At 40.2% G+C, this 20,945-nt stretch overlaps 1 protein-coding gene across 1 annotated transcript in view; it reads right to left on the reverse strand.

Moving 5' to 3' along the window:
• The window catches only part of LOC126176940 (F-box/LRR-repeat protein 4), a 173,084-nt gene that overhangs the window by 70,703 nt on the left and 81,436 nt on the right, over positions 1 to 20,945 (reverse strand). The window contains exons 7-9 of the mRNA XM_049924139.1: positions 7,370 to 7,494; positions 6,928 to 7,037; positions 6,480 to 6,641 (exon numbers count right to left, since the gene is read on the reverse strand). Coding sequence (XP_049780096.1) covers positions 6,480 to 6,641; positions 6,928 to 7,037; positions 7,370 to 7,494 — 397 coding nt within the window. The remainder of the gene's footprint in view (positions 1 to 6,479; positions 6,642 to 6,927; positions 7,038 to 7,369; positions 7,495 to 20,945) is intronic.

Raw genomic sequence — 20,945 nt, forward strand, 5'->3', positions numbered from 1 at the left:
GTCAGACAAGCCTGAGAAAATAAAATATGTGAGCGTAATCTGGCTAGGGTGAAGGCATGCTTGCGGAGGGAATGTAAATAAAACTTAATGGGGTCGTTGTGGGGGTGTTGTGAGGGTGACATGGTATTAGAAGGTGGAAAGTTTAACATGAGGTTGAAATGAAAAAGAAAGATAGAAATATATGGGGAGAGATAAAGGTGAACTAGAAAGCAATTGGAGATCTGGTATGAAAAAAGGCGAAAAAGTGTTGGTTAAGTTGATCTTGTATTGAACTTGGGTTGGTAGACAGCGATGTGCAAAAAGGTTAGGTGGTTGTGTTGCCGCTAAATCACGTTAAAGGACGGAGAAATTCGGGAAAATTTCGAGAAAATTTCGAAAAAAACGTATTAAAGGAGTGGTGTTGTGGTGAAAGATTACGAAAATGGGGCTAACAATTGTAGAAAAAATGACGTTAAAACCTGTGGGGAGCGGCTAAAATGACGTTAAAGGACGGAGAAATTCGAGAAAATTTCGAAAAAACGTATTAAAGGAGTGGTGTTGTGGTGAAAGATTACGAAAATGGGGCTAACAATTGTAGAAAAAATGACGTTAAAACCTGTGGGGAGCGGCTAAAATGATCAGTGATGTGCGAAAAACGGAAGTGGAAATAAAGTTAAAGTTATTAGAAGTAGCCGAAATGGTTGTTAAATACGTGAAAGCAGCTGTTATTGAAATAGAAACGGTGGATTTTATAGCAGCGGTAGTGTTGAAAGCGGAAAAAAAAAAAATCTTTTGGTTATGGTTGGGAAGTGGGTTACGTATTGTTGAGCATATATATGGCGGGATAAAATTGCAGAGCCACGTGTGAAAGCACCCACGTGATCTACCAACTGACCTGCCTACACTGTGATGCATTCTATGTGGGAATGACCAGCAACAAACTGTCCATTCGCATGAATGGACACAGGCAGACAGTGTTTGTTGGTAATGAGGATCACCCTGTGGCTAAACATTCCTTGGTGCACGGCCAGCACATCTTGGCACAGTGTTACACCGTCCGGGTTATCTGGATACTTCCCACTAACACCAACCTGTCAGAACTCCGGAGATGGGAACTTGCCCTTCAGCATATCCTCTCTTCTCGCTATCCGCCAGGCCTCAATCTCCGCTAATTTCTAATTTCAATCTGCCGCCGCTCATACCTCACCTGTCTTTCAACATCATCTTTGCCTCTGCACTTCCGTCCCGACTGACATCTCTGCCCAAACTCTTTGCCTTTACAAATGTCTGCTTGTGTCTGTGTATGTGTGGATGGATATGTGTGTGTGTGCGAGTGTGTACCCGTCCTTTTTTCCCCCTAAGGTAAGTCTTTCCGCTCCCGGGACTGGAATGACTCCTTACCCTCTCCCTTAAAACCCACATCCTTTCGTCTTTACCTCTCCTTCCCTCTTTCCTGATGAGGCAACAGTTTGTTGCGAAAGCTTGAATTTTGTGTGTATGTTTGTGTTTGTTTGTGTGTCTGTCGACCTGCCAGCACTTTCATTTGGTAAGTCACATCATCTTTGTTTTTAAATATATTTTTCCTTCGTGGAATGTTTCCTTCTATTATAACCATATCATTAATTTGAACCCAACAATTACGTTTTTTATTGTCGCCTTTGCATTTCGAAATCTTTCCTGTCGTCTTATTTCTCTTTTTTCTCTTTATTTTCTCTTTCTGTTTTTACCAGTAGTCTCACTTTGTATTCACCCCCCTTTTACCGTAATCTACTATACAATTTTATCCCGCCATATATATGCTCAACAATACGTAACCCACTTCCCAACCATAACCAAAAGATTTTTTTTTTTTCCGCTTTCAACACTACCGCTGCTATAAAATCCACCGTTTCTATTTCAATAACAGCTGCTTTCACGTATTTAACAACCATTTCGGCTACTTCTAATAACTTTAACTTTATTTCCACTTCCGTTTTTCGCACATCACTGATCATTTTAGCCGCTCCCCACAGGTTTTAACGTCATTTTTTCTACAATTGTTAGCCCCATTTTCGTAATCTTTCACCACAACACCACTCCTTTAATACGTTTTTTCGAAATTTTCTCGAATTTCTCCGTCCTTTAACGTCATTTTAGCCGCTCCCCACAGGTTTTAACGTCATTTTTTCTACAATTGTTAGCCCCATTTTCGTAATCTTTCACCACAACACCACTCCTTTAATACGTTTTTTTCGAAATTTTCTCGAAATTTTCCCGAATTTCTCCGTCCTTTAACGTGATTTAGCGGCAACACAACCACCTAACCTTTTTGCACATCGCTGTCTACCAACCCAAGTTCAATACAAGATCAACTTAACCAACACTTTTTCGCCTTTTTTCATACCAGATCTCCAATTGCTTTCTAGTTCACCTTTATCTCTCCCCATATATTTCTATCTTTCTTTTTCATTTCAACCTCATGTTAAACTTTCCACCTTCTAATACCATGTCACCCTCACAACACCCCCACAACGACCCCATTAAGTTTTATTTACATTCCCTCCGCAAGCATGCCTTCACCCTAGCCAGATTACGCTCACATATTTTATTTTCTCAGGCTTGTCTGACATTTGGCATAACCCCCAAAGGCCTCACACTTAAAGTTCCCATCTCTGGTTGCAACCCTTCTTTCCATCAGTCCCTATACCAGTTCCAAATTGAACAATCCATTGCCCTCACCCACCTAATCCTTCACCTACACATCAACTCAGCCAATGAACACACCCGTCAACTCCTATCCTTAATAAAAGTCCTCAATCTTTCCTCTCCCACATCCACACCGGCTATTCAGAGCATCCTCCTACAGGCCAACCGCCAATTAGAACAGCATGCCACCCTTCACCTCAAAAAACTATCCAATCTCCTGGTTTCCCACCTCCGGAAAGGCAACTCACTCACCCTTCACAACCTTTCCAGCAAACCTCAACCACCTCTCATTGCACACAAACCCAGTCTCTCCCATCTACTCAATCTCCCACTTCCAGCTCCACTCCCTCCAAAACCTCAAAATTCCGATCAACACAATCTGGCACCACAACACCCTAATTCAGTAGTTAATCTTTCCTCCAAACCTCTCTCCCAATCCGAAACCTCTGTCCTATCCAAAGGCCTCACCTTCAGCCCCACTCCCAGATTCAACCAAACAGCCCTCGTCAAAGATTTACTGTCCTACACTCGTACTCTCTGCTGGAAGTATCACTTTGCCACGAAGAAAAATGATCCTCCTACCCCTAATGATCCAACTCCCCGAGACACTATCCAAATTGAACCCTGCCTGGAACAGTTCCGTCCTCCGTCACAGCGGGACCCACCTCCTCTTCCTCAAAATCACCCTCTCCAAACCTTCCAGGAATTTCTGACTTCCAGCCTTGCCTCTCAATCCTTCTTAAAAAACCTTAATCCTACTCCCAACATCACCACTGCTGAAGCCCAGGCTATCCGTGATCTGAAGGCTGACCGGTCCATCATCATTCTTCCGGCGGACAAGGGTTCCACGACCGTGGTACTTGATCGTCGGGAGTACGTGGCTGAGGGACTGCGTCAGCTTTCAGACAACACCACATACAAAGTTTGCCAAGGTAATCCCATTCCTGATGTCCAGGCAGAGCTTCAAGGAATCCTCAGAACCTTAGGCCCCCTACAAAACCTTTCACCTGACTCCATCAACCTCCTGACCCCACCGACACCCCGCACCCCTACCTTCTACCTTCTCCCTAAAATTCACAAACCCAATCATCCCGGCCGCCCCATTGTAGCTGGTTACCAAGCCCCCACAGAACGTATCTCTGCCTACGTGGATCAACACCTTCAACCCATTACATGCAGTCTCCCATCCTTCATCAAAGACACCAACCACTTTCTCGAACGCCTGGAATCCTTACCCAGTCCGTTACCCCCAGAAACCATCCTTGTAACCATTGATGCCACTTCCTTATACACAAATATCCCGCACGTCCAGGGCCTCGCTGCGATGGAGCACTTCCTTTCACGCCGATCACCTGCCACCCTACCTAAAACCTCTTTCCTCATTACCTTAGCCAGCTTCATCCTGACCCACAACTTCTTCACTTTTGAAGACCAGACATACCAACAATTAAAGGGAACAGCCATGGGTACCAGGATGGCCCCTTCGTACGCCAACCTATTCATGGGTCGCTTAGAGGAAGCCTTCTTGGTTACCCAGGCCTGCCAACCCAAAGTTTGGTACAGATTTATTGATGACATCTTCATGATCTGGACTCACAGTGAAGAAGAACTCCAGAATTTCCTCTCCAACCTCAACTCCTTTGGCTCCATCAGATTCACCTGGTCCTACTCCAAATCCCATGCCACTTTCCTTGATGTTGACCTTCACCTGTCCAATGGGCAGCTTCACACGTCCGTCCACATCAAACCCACCAACAAGCAACAGTACCTCCATTACGACAGCTGCCACCCATTCCACATCAAACGGTCCCTTCCCTACAGCCTAGGTCTTCGTGGCAAACGAATCTGCTCCAGTCCGGAATCCCTGAGGCATTACACCAACAACCTGACAACAGCTTTCGCATCCCGCAACTACCCTCCCGACCTGGTACAGAAGCAAATAACCAGAGCCACTTCCTCATCCTCTCAAACCCAGAACCTCCCACAGAAGAACCACAAAAGTGCCCCACTTGTGACAGGATACTTTCCGGGACTGGATCAGATTCTGAATGTGGCTCTCCAGCAGGGATACGACTTCCTCAAATCCTGCCCTGAAATGAGATCCATCCTTCATGAAATCCTCCCCACTCCACCAAGAGTGTCTTTCCGCCGTCCACCTAACCTTCGTAACCTCTTGGTTCATCCCCATGAAATCCCCAAACCACCTTCCCTACCCTCTGGCTCCTACCCTTGTAACCGCCCCCGGTGTAAAACCTGTCCCATGCACCCTCCCACCACCACCTACTCCAGTCCTGTAACCCGGAAGGTGTACACAATCAAAGGCAGAGCCACGTGTGAAAGCACCCACGTGATCTACCAACTGACCTGCCTACACTGTGATGCATTCTATGTGGGAATGACCAGCAACAAACTGTCCATTCGCATGAATGGACACAGGCAGACAGTGTTTGTTGGTAATGAGGATCACCCTGTGGCTAAACATTCCTTGGTGCACGGCCAGCACATCTTGGCACAGTGTTACACCGTCCGGGTTATCTGGATACTTCCCACTAACACCAACCTGTCAGAACTCCGGAGATGGGAACTTGCCCTTCAGCATATCCTCTCTTCTCGCTATCCGCCAGGCCTCAATCTCCGCTAATTTCTAATTTCAATCTGCCGCCGCTCATACCTCACCTGTCTTTCAACATCATCTTTGCCTCTGCACTTCCGTCCCGACTGACATCTCTGCCCAAACTCTTTGCCTTTACAAATGTCTGCTTGTGTCTGTGTATGTGTGGATGGATATGTGTGTGTGTGCGAGTGTGTACCCGTCCTTTTTTCCCCCTAAGGTAAGTCTTTCCGCTCCCGGGACTGGAATGACTCCTTACCCTCTCCCTTAAAACCCACATCCTTTCGTCTTTACCTCTCCTTCCCTCTTTCCTGATGAGGCAACAGTTTGTTGCGAAAGCTTGAATTTTGTGTGTATGTTTGTGTTTGTTTGTGTGTCTGTCGACCTGCCAGCACTTTCATTTGGTAAGTCACATCATCTTTGTTTTTAAATATATTTTTCCTTCGTGGAATGTTTCCTTCTATTATAACCATATATATATATATATATATATATATATATATATATATATATATATATATATATATATATGTGTGTGTGTGTGTGTGTGTGTGTGTGGATGGATATGTGTGTGTGTGTGCGAGTGTATACCCGTCCTTTTTTCCCCCTAAGGTAAGTCTTTCCGCTCCCGGGACTGGAATGACTCCTTACCCTCTCCCTTAAAATCCACATCCTTTCGTCTTTCCCTCTCCTTCCCTCTTTCCTGAATTTTGTGTGTATGTTTGTGTTCGTTTGTGTGTCTGTCGACCTGCCAGCACTTTCATTTGGCAAGTCACATCATCTTTGTTTTTAGGTATATATATATCTCCCCCTTTATTTCGAGTCTCATTTTTCAGGTGTGGCTTAGATTCGAGTAAATACGGTACTAGATATAAGATCAGGCTGACTGGTGATTAGACTCATTTCTATAAACGATAGCTGTTAAATTTAAACAAAAATAGTGCACTAAATGCAAATATCTTTTACTGGATTACTAAATAAGGTTCCAAGTGTATAAACCAAATATCTTTTTTTTTTCTTTTTTTTTTTTTTTTTACTTGCATTTCTTGCTTATAATTCGTGTACTTCCTAATAGGTGGGAAGTATTGACAATTAAAAACAAAGGCAAAGAAATAAATCTGAATATTCTACATTTTTGAGATTATTCAGCTGGAAACCAAAGTTATTTCAACTTTCAAGCAAAATCAATATCATCATACTTTACCAATGTTCAAGTGCTTCAAGTACTTCAATGCCTTAAGGATATTTTGTAATGGTTCCAGTTCAATTAATGTTCTGTACAGATCCAAGTATTCCAAGTGTTTCAGGTTTGGCACTTTCCTAAATCCTGAATCCAAAACTGAAGTACAATTGCGAAGGCCCAATTCTGTAAAGACAGACAAACAAAATAGCTTAAAAATAACAATAATATATAATTTTATATCTGATATTCATCTTTAATAAAGCTTTGCAGAATTTATCAGTGATGTAATGCATCTCAAAATAGATTTACATTAAGTCTTCTGGATGTAGATTTATGGGAAAATAATAGTCATTGATTTTTTTACAAATGCAAACTATCCACTCTTCTGTAGGTCAGAGATGGCAAACACAGATTAAAACAATACATTCAATGGAGAAAGAATATTATGAATATAACACAGAACACAAACCTTTCAGTCTAGTGCAAGTAAAAGCTATTTTGGAGAGAGCTTCATCATCAATGAATTTACAAGAATGTAAACGTATATGTGTCAACTGGCTGCCACAATTACTAATAAACCTGAAATAAATAATAAAAAAATTATCAAACTTCATCTTTAATTATTATATGTAAGTTATATAAGTACTTCACGAAAACTCTTTAAGTAATGTTCAGAACACTAAACAATGTAATTCCCAATGAAAGTTGTGAATGACCTCCTTAACACCAGACTGGCATTTACTTCTACGTTGATTACATCCTGGTCCTGCCCAAATTAATCCCTCATAGCACTCATTTTAAAAATATTATGTTAAATCACTGTATCTGCAAGGTATGAATTCTAGTAAGAGGTTAGCTTAAATGGTTAAGAAATCAGAAGATTAAAAAAACCTAAAAATGTGATTACTTACTGAACAAAATCTGCTGACTTAATAGTCTTAGTACCTCCACACCATGACAGATCCAGCTTTTGCAAATGCTGGCAACGTAAAGCTAAGTTATTCAATGTTTGTCGTGTGACACAGTACCAGTATTCCTGAAAAACAGAATTCATGTTACACCATGATCCTATCTTTCTCCAGATATTATGCCTTAGTACCTAATGGTAGCCACTGAAGAACACACATTAGGTGCGGAATAACCCAAAAGTGCTTGCCATTTAGCACTGTCCAAGAGGTACGTGTGGCTTACCGACGCTTTAGACTTGGTGAATTACAACTCTATCTTAACTACAATAGCTGAGCTCCTTACCTACGTATACAAAATAAGTAGATCATAAAATACAAATAACTTCTTCGCAGCAATGTTTATAGTTTCACTTAAATGAAATTCACATTATTAGAATATGAATGGATCACAATTTATTATCTCTGTCAAAGATCCATGTACTTTGCCATCTTGATTGCTATTTTACTGTTCCCCATTGTTCTAACGGTATGTCCTATACTGAAGGGACGTGTGTTCACCAACCTGACATTTCACATGTCTTATTTCACTTTACATACAGAAACAATTTGTAATGAATTGTATTACTGTTCCCATACAAGCAATCAAGCTACAAACAAAACTTCCTAAATTCCTTCGAGGTTCACAAACACGTATGATATGACTCTCCTCCTTCAATTTACACTGTGATAAAATGGGTAGCTGAATTTAAAAAAGACCATGAAAGAGTTTGAAAAGTGCAGTTGCAAAAGAAATGGTTGAAAAATTCCATGATCTTGGTGGATCGGAGTACAACTGTGTGTGAAACTGTTAAAATTGTTGGGATTTCAAAAGAATGCACCCATTACATTTCACACGAAGAATTGCACATAAGAAAGAATTGTGCAAGACTGGAGGCGTATCAACTCGTGGCTATTTCCGAACAATGCTTGGCATGTTTTTGTAAAAAAAGCGTTTTTCTGCATCAATATTTGACAATGGATGAAACTTGGATTGACCATCAAACACTATAATCAAAACAAGAATGGAAACAAAGGTCAGAGGCAACTTCTTCAGCTCCAAAGAAGATGAACACAATGCCATCACTGTGAAAGGTCATCGCACAAGTGTTTTGGGATGTGAAAGGAACTTATCAATTAACACTTTCAAAAGGGAAAAATAATTGGGAAACATTATGCTAACCTCCTAACGAATCTGGATGCAAATATTTGAGAAAAAATAGCTGGTGCAGAAGAAAAGTCTCTTCATTAGGACCCAGATTTCCTGTAATATCAAATTAATAATACATGCATAAATATGTTAACCAAAGTTTGTGAAATATGCAGTGAAGCAATTATACCTAAAATCCAAAATTTTACTTTTTTTACTTATTTCCTATAAAACAGAAGTTCACAGGAGGCTAATAAAATGTCTATGTTAATTCTTACTCAGTGCACTTCTGCTACAAAATACTGAAGTATAAGTGTTTCCTGTTCAAGTATTTAAGTCACACTGGAATGGGTTGCACAACTCATTATACTATTCTTTTCCGAATTCTTTGTTGCCATGCACAGTTTTTTGTCTGACAATATGCTTTTGTAAATAGAGAAGTATCACTCAACTTCACAAGAAGTCAATGGCACATTTTTATGTGGAGGTATTGTGACAGGAACTATAGTCTCATGGGGTTCTACAGTTTCACCTTGAAATAAGCAACAGAAAGTAACATGATTTGAGTATCCAGGGTACTTATTCAGCACAGCCTGCAGTTTACTGGAAACTACACTTCTCACTTCACCTGGTACAACACTGATTTTCCAAACTGGATCTTCCATTATTCCCACAGCCTCTTGGAGAGGCATTATCGAAGTCTCCAGTCTCTTGATACTATCAGGCAGCCATCTGAAGAGAATTGTGATGTATGAAACTGAAGTGAGCACTTCAGAACTGTTGAGTGCTAACAAGTATTCACTCACAGACACTGCAGGATCAGAAGAAAAGTTCTCCATCATTGACTTCATGGCCTTAAAGTGCTTAGCATAGAAAATCAGAGCTTCAATTCATGATACCCACAGAAGTGTCTTTAGGAAGAGGAAAATTGAACTACGGAATATTATTCTACCCTTTTAACAAATATGGATGCAAAAATTTGAGAAAAAAGACCTGTTTTTAGCAGAAGGGAAAAAGTCATAACTCATCACAACACTGCGACTGCCCACAACAGTGTCTTCGCAATGGGTAAACAGAAGGGATATTATGATGACATATACACTGAAGAGACAAAGAAACTGATCAACATGCCTAATATCATGTAGCGCCACTGTGAGCATGCAGAAGGGCCGCAACACAACGTGGTATGGACTCGACTAATGCCTGAAGTAGTGCTAACGGAAATTGAAACCATGAATGCTGCAGGGCAGTCCATAAATCCGTAAGAGTACAAGGGGGTGGAGATCTCTTCTGAACAGCATGTTGCAAGGCATCAGAGATATGCTCCATAATGTTCATGTCTAGGGAGCCAGATGGCAAATGGAAGTATTTAAACCCAGAAGATTGTTTCTGGAGCCACTTTGCAGCAATTCTGGACATGTGGGGGTGTCGCACGGTCCTGCTGGAATTGCCAAAGTCTGTCGGAATGCACAATGGACATGAATGGATGCAGGTAATCAGACAGGATGCTTACATACATGCCACCTGTCAGAGTCATACTACACGTATCAGGGGAGTCATATCACCCCAACTGTTCATGCCTCACACCATTATAGAGCCTCCACCAGCTTGAACAGTCCCCTGCTGACATGCAGGGTCCATGGTTTCAAGAGGTTGTCTCCATACCAGTACATGTCCATCCACTCGATACAATTTGAAACGAGGCTCGTCCGACCAGGCAACATGTTTCCAGTTATCAACAGTCCAATGTTGGTGTTGACACAGGCCCAGGTAAGGCATAAAGCTTTGGTCTTGCAGTCATCAAGGGTACATGACTAGATCTTCAGCTCCAAAAGCCCGTATCGATGATGTTTCATGAAATGTTTCGCATTCTGACATTTGCTGATGACCCAGCATTAAAATCTGCAGCAATCTGCGGAAAGATGGCACTTCTGTCACACTGGATGATTCTCTTCGTTCGTCGTTAGTCCCATTTTTCCAGGATCTTTTTCCAGCCGCAGCAATGTCGGAGATTTGATGTTTTACCGTATTCCTGATATTCACGGTACACTTGTGAAATGGTTGTACGGGAAAATCCCCACTTCATCGCTACTACAGAGACGCTGTGTCTCATCGCTTGTGCGCCGACTATAACAACATCTGCCATTGTGGCAGCAGTAACCGATCTAACAACTGCACCAGACACTTATTGTCTTATATAGGCATTGCCCACTAAAGCGCTGTATTCTGCATGTTTATGTATCTCTGTATTTGAAAACGCATGCCTATACCAGTTTCTTTTGTGATTCAATGTAAAATGATTTTGAAGCATAAATTTTCATTTTCACTATCAGGCCAAGTACTTTTTGTCCGTCAACGCACACTGACAACCCTCTGAAATTCTCAAGCCACGCCTCAAATAATGTGCACTCAGCTCGAGTACATTACCCCACACAGCAATTCAATAAAATAACCTATTTCTGATGCTTCTAGCTCTCTGTTGGGTTTTAAAAGCCCCTCTATTTCGAGAAACTCGTTTACCTTCTGCAGCCTCTGTACATTATCTGCCTCCCCTCTTTCTCCATGAACTATTCTTTCTGCGATATGACTAGCAGTGAAAGCTCTTGTATTACAGTACGACTCTTGGCCAAATACTATTCAGCTTCGCACGATTCCATCATCTGTAAGATTTCAATCAGAATATAAATGTACGATGGTATTTTCTACAATAGGTTTCACTGTTCTACAAACCAGTGTTTGCTCTTCTGGAGAATAAATGAATGTTCTTCTGTGAAATGAATAAATGTTTAATTTTGGTTGACAAGTCTCATGTTCTCAGTTTAAGTATTAGTTTTTATGTTGTTTAATCTTTATCCTTCTGCTCTCTTTGCCCTCCTTCCACATCTCAAAGCTTGATTCCACCGCTCAGTATTTAGTAATCCAATTGTAACTCTCTTCTTAAGTTTTCTCTCTTCTTCAATCACTTTTCCGCTTTTTTCATTTTTTCCCAAATCACCACCATAACCTTATTTGTAGCCCCCTCAGATTCATAACAGCTTCTTGTAACAGAATCTTCTTAACTCACTCAACCTGAAAGACCACTTAATCTTTATTCTAATATATATGTGATGGTGTTTATTATTAAACTTCCAATTAGCAACATTGTCATTAGAGACAGACCACAGATACACGTACAGATGATGGGGAAAGGAATCAGTTACACCCTTTTAGAGAAACTGTCCCAGTATTCACTTTATTCGATTTAAGAAAACCAAGGAAAACATAAATTAGGATATCTGGACTGAGATTTGGAATCTGCCTCTCATGTATGCGAGTCCATGGTCTTAATCACCCCACCACATCACTCTGCCAATAGTGTGTTGAGAATCCACAACTTCCACCTAGTTTCTCCTGAATTTTCAGTTTTGCTCAGTTCACTTTTCTCTCTAGATCCAAAATAAGAGAATTTAAATTTCATTAATTTAAAATTAGATAAACATTTTTTGCTTCTGCCTAATCTACATGACTAAATACATACTTAGGAACACTTACATACACTGTGTTGTTGTTTTTATCAATATGAGTATTGGGATATTAAAAACTCATACGAATGTCTATAGAGCATGAAAACATTATTTCAACAATAGGAGTACATATTTTCAACCATGGACTGACACACAATGACAAAAGGCAGAAAGCTACACTGTGAAGAATTTTGTGTAGGTGTATGAATTATCAAAAACAAAGATTCCAAGACTTACCAAACGGGAAAGCGCTGGTAGATAGGCACAATAAAAAAACACACAAACAAAATTTCAAGCTTTCGCAACCCACGGTTGCTTCGTCAGGAAAGAGGGAAGGAGAAGGAAAGATGAAAGGATGTGGGTTTTAAGGGAGAGGGTAAGGAGTCATTCCAGTCCCGGGAGCGGAAAGACTTACCTTAGGGGGAAAAAAGGACAGGTATACACTCGCGCACACACACACACACACACACACACACACACACACACACACACATATCCATCCACACATATACAGACACAAACAGACATATTTAAAGGCAAAGAGTTTGGGCAGAGATGTCAGTCGAGGCGGAAGTGCAGAGGCAAAGATTTTGTTGAATGACAGGTGACGTATGAGTGGCGGCAACTTGAAATTAGCGGAGATTGAGGCCTGGTGGATAACGGGAAGAGAGGATGTATTGAAGGGCAAGTTCCCATCTCCGGAGTTCGGATAGGTTGGTGTTAGTGGGAAGTAACCAGATAACCTGGACGGTGTAACACTGTGCCAAGGTGTGCTGGCCGTGCACCAAGGCATGTTTAGCCACAGGGTGATCCTCATTACCAACAAACACTGTCTGCCTGAGTCCATTCACGCGAATGGACATTTTGTTGCTGGTCATTCCCACATAGAAAGCACCCACATGATTTACCAACTGACCTGCCTACACTGTGACGCTTATAACTGTCCATTCGCATGAATGGACACAGGCAGACAGTGTTTGTTGGTAATGAGGATCACCCTGTGGCTAAACATGCCTTAGTGCATGGCCAGCACATCTTGGCACAGTGTTACACCATCCGGGTTATCTGGATAAGGTAAGTCTTTCCGCTCCAGGGACTGGAATGGCTCCTTACCCTCTCCCTTAAAACCCACATCCTTTCATCTTTCCCTCTCCTTCCCTCTTTCTTGACGAAGCACCAGTGGGTTGCGAAAGCTTGAAATTTTGTTTGTGTGTTTTTTTATTGTGCCTATCTACCAGCGCTTTCCCGTTTGGTAAGTCATGGAATCTTTGTTTTTAATATATTTTTCCCATGTGGAATGTTTCTTTCTATTTTATGTATGAATTATCATTAACTTAGGCATGCCGACAAATCATTAGGGAATATGCCCGAAGTGAACAGCAATGCTAATGCATGATTTACAACTGTTTGTGTCATATTTTATGTGCCTGTTCAGAAGTTCTGTAGTATTTTGTACCATTCCTCTCTCATTATTTTTTACAGGTTACAAAGGCTCTGTGATGATGTCTTCTACTTGTAACATGTTTCCCATGTTCCATTGCCATGTTTGTTATTAAAAGATTCAGATCTACGATGTTTAGCTTGGTAATCTTGTCTATCCCGGTTTATACCCAATATTACAAAAATGATAGGTTGGTATTCACGATATAGTGGAGATGTTGAGTCGCAAACAGGCATAACAAAAAGACTACTTAAAAAGTAGACTTTCAGCCAAAAGGCCTTCTACACACACACACACACACAAACACACACACACACACACACACACACAAACAATGGCCACTGCCTCTGGGCACCAAGGACAGACTAACTGAAATCGATGTGAAAACACAATGAGATCATGAGATCAATGACAGAAATAAATAAAATGACTATAATGTGTCCTGCAGGTCGGTGGGCGGATGTGTATGAAGAAGGGGGCATCAGAAGTGACTAGATTAGGTCAGGTTAGCATTTACGAACTAGAACAAGGAGAAATAGGGGATAGGGAGGGGGTTGGTAGCATGAGGTGCAAGTTGGTGTGGCATAGGAAAATACAGAAAATAACATGCAAAAATATGCAAGAGTGATGTAGGTAGAGAGATCAATCAGAAGGTCGAGGATTAATGATCTCAGCAGAAGTAATGTAGGACATGAGATGCAGTACCAATAATCAGTGCAGTCACATAGCCATGTGTTGTGAGCAGACGAAATTGTTGATGGAGGGTGGCTCATAAGTTGTAGTGTGTGGTGCCGTTCGCAAGGTGACATGTACAACACGAAAGAAGAGAAAGAAACAGACAGACTCTGAGTAAAGTAATGCGTTAGAAAATAGTAACCAAGGAAAACACTATTGTGTTATGGGGTGGGAGAAAAGCCATTAAGCAGAATCAAACAATGGAAAATCCAGGATGAAATAATGATAATATTATGAAAAGGTTAGATTGCTACTCACCATACAGAGGAGATGCTGGGTCACAGAGGGGCACAACAGAAATAGTGCTAGGCAAATAAGCTTTTGAAGTAGACACACACACACACACACACACACACACACACACACACACACACAGTCTTTGGCTGCTGAGTCCCCAGTGAAAAGAGACAGTGGTCATGTGTGTGTGTGTGTGTGTGGGCGCGCACGAGTTGTCTACTTCAGAAGAAGGCCATCTGGCTGAAAGCTTACTTCTTTAGCAGTCTCTTTGTTAGGCCTGCCTGCTACTTAACATTTCCCATATACAGTGAGCAGCAATCTATCCTTTTCATAATATTGTCATTATTCTATTCTGGACTTTCCATTATTCAGTTTCTATCCTGAACTTTTCATTACACTGAACCAGGCAACTTCTCAGGACAAATGGCTCCAATCATGATTGATGTTCAATCACCACTGCAATCCAGCATGGCACTACGTAGTTGTCAGTGTTCTGTTGCACGAGCTGTTGTGCATACAGTTTAACATTATGCAGTCATCACAAAATTATGGGTGTTGGAAGCATTATCAACTTTGCACACAAAGTGCATGAGAACCTGATCTGCTCGTTTTTCCAGTTTGCCTGTTGCACAGCTTCAACAATCACCAAAATGCACACAAAATTACATACTTACCTTTCAAGTTAGTCCTTTTAGACCAATGCAGTATGCCCATTGATGCTTTGATGCTTCTCCACTGACGTGCAATGCAAAAGAGTGCCTGAAGGTTCTAATTTGATCATGTTAAATAAATAAATTATTTGTATGGAAAAACCATAAAATGCCTCAGAGGGCTAATCAGAAATAGCTGGAGGTAACACCACAAACAAAAACAATTTATCGACTTTGGTACTTTGGATATATAAAAGGCCTGCGAACAAAAATATGCTGGTTATGGATGAAGTAAGGCAATTTATGATAGACACAGAGGCCTTTAATGAGATTACACAGAAGGAGAAAGGAAGCAGACAATTGGACAGCTATATTCATTTAAACAGTGGTGTCGATAAAGGCAAGTGAGTGAAGGATGGGGTTTCTATATGTATCAATAAAAATTTGGTTAATACCATTAAGGATGGGGATGCTATAAATTGTGAAAGTAGAGCTTAGTGAAAGTAGCTTAAGTAAAAGAGTAGGAACTGGTTGTAACTGGAGTGTATGCTCCATCAAATGAGGATGGCGTTATTGCCAAAGATGAGAATTATGAAAGTGTTGGAGGGTATAAACAGCAAGAAAGAGAGAATTCATAGGCAGTTTTAATGGTCATGTTGGGTACGGACTGGTGGATGTAGTTGTGGGACGATATGGAGAAAGTGATGGAACTGATAACGGTGAACGACTTATTGACGTATTTCAGCAGTACTCACCAAGAATCCAAAATGATTATTTTAAGCATTAAGATATACATAATTTTACACAGTCACAAGCTGTGCTCCAAAGAAAACCTGTAACTGACTAGATCCTGTTTGCAATTTCACAACTTGAGAGTGTATGAAGGTGCAGAACGGGGTACTACCATTGCCTTCTGAAAACTAAAATATTTTTCCCAATAGTGAAATCTTTTATAAATATGGGAGAATACAATGATGATGAGGTATGCAAAGTGAAATGAATGAATCAACATTATTCCTGTATAGGTTTGGGCTGAATTTCAACCTGATTAATGTAATAAATTCTTCTGAGTACAATAAATATCAAGATACTGCTAGATTTTACAGAATGCAATTAAGGAAGCTTTAGGAGTATTTAAGGCAACTCAGAAATTCAAAAGAGGAATGAGTGATCGAAAGAGAACATTGACAAATTTCTACAGGAAAGGAACAGAGCATACAATATATGGTCAATGTCAAAGAACAAGGAAAATAGGAATGAAATGGGATTAATAGATGTAGACACACTGATCACTAAATTGAAGGTGGGAGATGCAGTGAAGCGTGGATAACTCTGAAATTCCTGTGTTTGTAACAAAATAGGAAGAATTCCAATTGCCTTCATTCTTATGGAAGATTGGAGGAAGTATTATGGGAATATCCTTACTTCATTAGTGAGAGTCCCTTTGCTCTCACATGTTGGAGTTCTTCATTAGTGTGAGTCCCCTTGCCTCTCACAATTTGGGGTGCTTAATTAATGAAATTAGCCATGAAGAAATTGTTCAAAATTATCCCCATTTGCTTCAATGCATAAAGTCAATCGTCTGCGAAAGCTGTCCACAGTTTTGAGCAGCACATCCCATGGTATGGATGCACACGCTCTTCGAATGCGTTGCTCCATATCGTTTTGGGTTGTGGTCTGTCTTTCATAAACAATATTTTTTAAATAACCCCACAAGAAAAAAATCAGGGGATGTTAGGTCTCGCGAACATGGAGGCCACTGAATTGGTCTGCTGTGCCCTATCCACTGACCACGGTACCATACATTTAAAATTTTCCACACATTTTAAGCATAATGGGGAGTTGCTCCGTCCTGTTGGAACCCCATTCGTTGCCTAGTTTCTAAATCAACATCTTCCATTAGCTCCCACAAATCATCATGGAGAAGTTGTAAATAAGATTCCCCAGTAACATTTCAGTAAAAAAAAAGGTAACCGTTTAAAATTCCACAACAGACCATTAACGACCATTTGTGTTGATTGTCAACAGGTCTGTGCCAGTGTCGATTGACAGGGGACCAATAACGACAATCATGACGGTTTAATTCGCCTTTGTTTTTGAATGTGGATTCATCGGTGAACATAACGTATCTAAAAAAAAAAGTCACCTCTTATCATTTCCAAGGCCCATTGGCAGAAATGCATGCATATTTGCAGATCTTTCAGCATTAATGCCTGTGTCAGTGTGATATGATATGCATGATATTTATGTGCCTTCAAAATCCTCAAAACAGTTGATTTCAGTATTCCAGTTTGTCTCTGAATCGCACAACTATTAATTTCGGGATCCAGTTGAACACACACGAGAACAGTAAGGGTACGGGCGTCATTTTCATTGTATTCACAATGTTGAGGAGGGTGGTGCATGTATCCATTTTGAGCTCGTTGGGTGCAATTTCGAATAATGTTTACACTTGGATGTCGTCTGTTTGGGAAACGATCTGCATACAATTGTGCAACTGCAGTGTAATTGTTATGGCATTCACCTAAAATTAACAACATATCAACAATATCTGTAAGAGAGTAGTGAGCCATGTTTCGCTGAAGAATAATTTACTTTTGTCAGTTGACGTTTACGGTTCAAAATCTGAAAGTGAAGTGACATCTGATCGCATTGCACCGACCTTTATACTGACCCATGGTTCACAGTTTGGGCACGGTAGCACCACAGTCGGGTGAGTAATGCAATTGTGAAGAGTTCTCTAACGAGATTTTAATACCATTCTGCCAACCTCCATCAAAAACTGTGGTGGGTAGGATACATATTGTAAAAAAGCTTAATATGGCATAATGAAAGAATTGGTGCACATTTTGTATCAATTTGATGCGTCCTTCTCGGATCATTCTAAATAAATCGGAGTTCTTCCAAAATTTTAATTTTTCTCAATTTCAGTGCCATTTGTCAATGGTTTAAAAAATGTTTCAGACAAAACTTGATTACTTTTTATGGAGAATCCAAATCTGCAATTAAAAAATCGGGGTTTCCATTTAAGATTTAAAAGTTGCCCCACGCCCCACACAAGGGGGCGGAGGCTGGGGGTCACATGTATCATCATTTGATGCCCCCCTTTGAGCTTACAAACTTGTCTTACCCACTATTTTTACCCAATGTATAGTTTTCAAGATAATCTCATCCGAAACTTCAGATGGACCACCCTGTGTGTGTGTGTGTGTGTGTGTGTGTGTGTGTGTGTGTGTGTGTGTGTTCTCATACTGCTGCTTGGTGAGTAGATTTTTTTATCAATCCAGTTACATTAAATTGTCAAAAATTGATCATTTTTGTTGTATGAAAGTGATGTATGCAATGAATATAGTTTTGTAATTCTTATCAGTGGCCAGGTTCCGCATGTATTTCATTTTTTACAGTACAACAAATAAAGGTGGAAAAACTAATTAATCAATTCAATACAAAATTGACTGTCATGTCTCAGGAGATGGAGAAGTACAGGATACCACTATTTGACGACACTAACTTTAGCAACTGGATATTTATATTTGAAACACATAAGTGAGCTGGAATTATTGAGTTTTGTGGAAAATCCTTACACGAAAATGATAACAGTCTACTCAGAATTAAAACACTGAACAACATGAACAGAAGAAACCTCTTCTGGGAGAACTTATCAAAAATGGTAAGAAATGTAAGTCACAGATAAACCAAAAAATTTCAAAACTGGCGTGATTAATGGAACTCTCTAACTCAAACTTTTCAGTGGAAAGGTGTGCCTAATCAACTTTTATGAAGAAGGACTCTGTTGACCATGAAGTTTAATGCAAATGATTGTACTCCCGAAAATATTTTTTGATGTTTCATAAGTTACGAGGTTGGTTTGAAAAGTTCTCGGAACGGAATAGAAAAAAGTACTTACATCACAGAAACTTATTTTATTTTTCAATGTAGTCTCCCTGTAGATCAATGCACTTGGTCCAACGATGTTCTAGTGCCTTGATCCCATCTCAAAAATGAGTTTCTTCTAGGCCTACAAAATAGTTGTCAACTCAGGGTGTCAACTCTTCGTTTGAAGTGAATCTTCATCCACCAAGAAAAATTTTCCATTTTGGGAAGAGATTGAAGTCTGGTGGAGCCATATTAGGTGAATGAAGATGGGTGTGGCAACAATTCATACCTTAGTTCATGTAATTTTGCCATGGCGACAGCACCAATGTCTTGTCACGACACCCATCTTGCAGATAATTTTTTCATTTCTAATTCTTCAGTTAATATGTGATATACCCTTTCAGACGACATCTGGCAAGAGTGAGCAATTTCATGCACTTTCAATCAGCGATCCTCCATGACCATTTTGTGTACTTTTGCAATGATTTATGGAGTAGTGACACCTCTAGGCCGACCACTGCGCGGATCATCATCTAACCTCTCCCGACCAAATTTCAATTCATTTGTCCATTTGGAACAGTTGAATATGAAGCAGCAGAATCCCCCAGTGTATTCTGGATATCAGCATGAATGTCCTTTGCTTTCAGACCTTTCTTTACAAAGTACTTAATAACTGCTCGAATCTCGATTTTTTCCATCTTTGCAAATCACTACACGGGAACAACAACAGAGCCACGTCACCATCACAGCTCTCTTCCAAGAGCACTGACATGGCACATGTTTGCAGGCAACAGTCCAATGAATATCACGTGAACAACTCGTTCGCTAGCACTGACCTCTCGTGGTGATTCCAAGAACTTTTCAAACCACCCTCGTAATACATGATTCGAAAGCATTGGGTGCTAATATTCAAGAAGCTGATAGAGTGTGCAATTCACTACTAAAAATGCCTCCAGAATATGAAGTAGTTGTTAGTGCTCTGGAAACCTTGCCAAGTGAGCAATTAAAACTGAGTTTTGTTAAGAGTAGACACTTAGACAAGGAAGCAGAATGTAATAATTTTAAGGTAACAAAAGGTCATTAAATGAAATGCCTCCATTGTAAGCATTTGTCTTGACTGCAAGGTCAAAGTAAACATCGAGTGACAACCATGTATCAGGGCTACAGATGTGGGGAAACTGTGTCATTAGGACACAAAGCAAAGTCGAAAGTGTCACAAAAGCATAAAAGTAACAATTCTGCAAATGTAGCGAGAAATGTGCAAGAAACAGATGGAACTGAATTTTTTTTCCTCTCTGCTGTTACTGGAAGTTTCCTAGATGGCAAAGAAAAGTGATTTCTAGACTCGTGTGAACAGAACTTTTAGTTAATGAATCTTTTCCTCTGATGAATGTGAAGGAATTGGAAAATCCAATAAGAATACAGTTTGCCAAAACAGATACATTTTTGTTTGGCAGAAAGACTGGAGAAGTTGTGGTTCAAAGCATTGTTTGTGAAGAGAAATTTAAAATGAAAGTAAAAGATGTTGTTCTACTGTCAGGTTTACTAAATAACTTATGATCAGTGTGTAAACTAGAAATGGCTGTTTACTGCATTGTTTTAAAAAATTCTTTGGGTTCAATTTGAAAGACTGATAAAGTTATAGCTGTAGCTCACAAAAAGATTCAGGTAAATGCTTAGAACATCCGAATCTCAAAGACATGAAGGAACTTCATTATCTAGAAGAGAGGTGGGAAAAATAATATGAAGAAGGACTCTGTTGACCATGAAGTTTAATGCAAATGATTGTACTCCCGAAAATATTTTTTGATGTTTCATAAGTTACGAGATTGGTTTGAAAAGTTCTCGGAACGGAATAGAAAAAAGTACTTACATCACAGAAACTTATTTTATTTTTCAATTTTCTGAACCTGTAAATAAATGTCTGACCTGCACAGAGGGTAAGCAAACA

Source organism: Schistocerca cancellata, chromosome 3 (assembly GCF_023864275.1).
Source record: "Schistocerca cancellata isolate TAMUIC-IGC-003103 chromosome 3, iqSchCanc2.1, whole genome shotgun sequence".
NCBI classification, from domain to species: domain Eukaryota; kingdom Metazoa; phylum Arthropoda; class Insecta; order Orthoptera; family Acrididae; genus Schistocerca; species Schistocerca cancellata.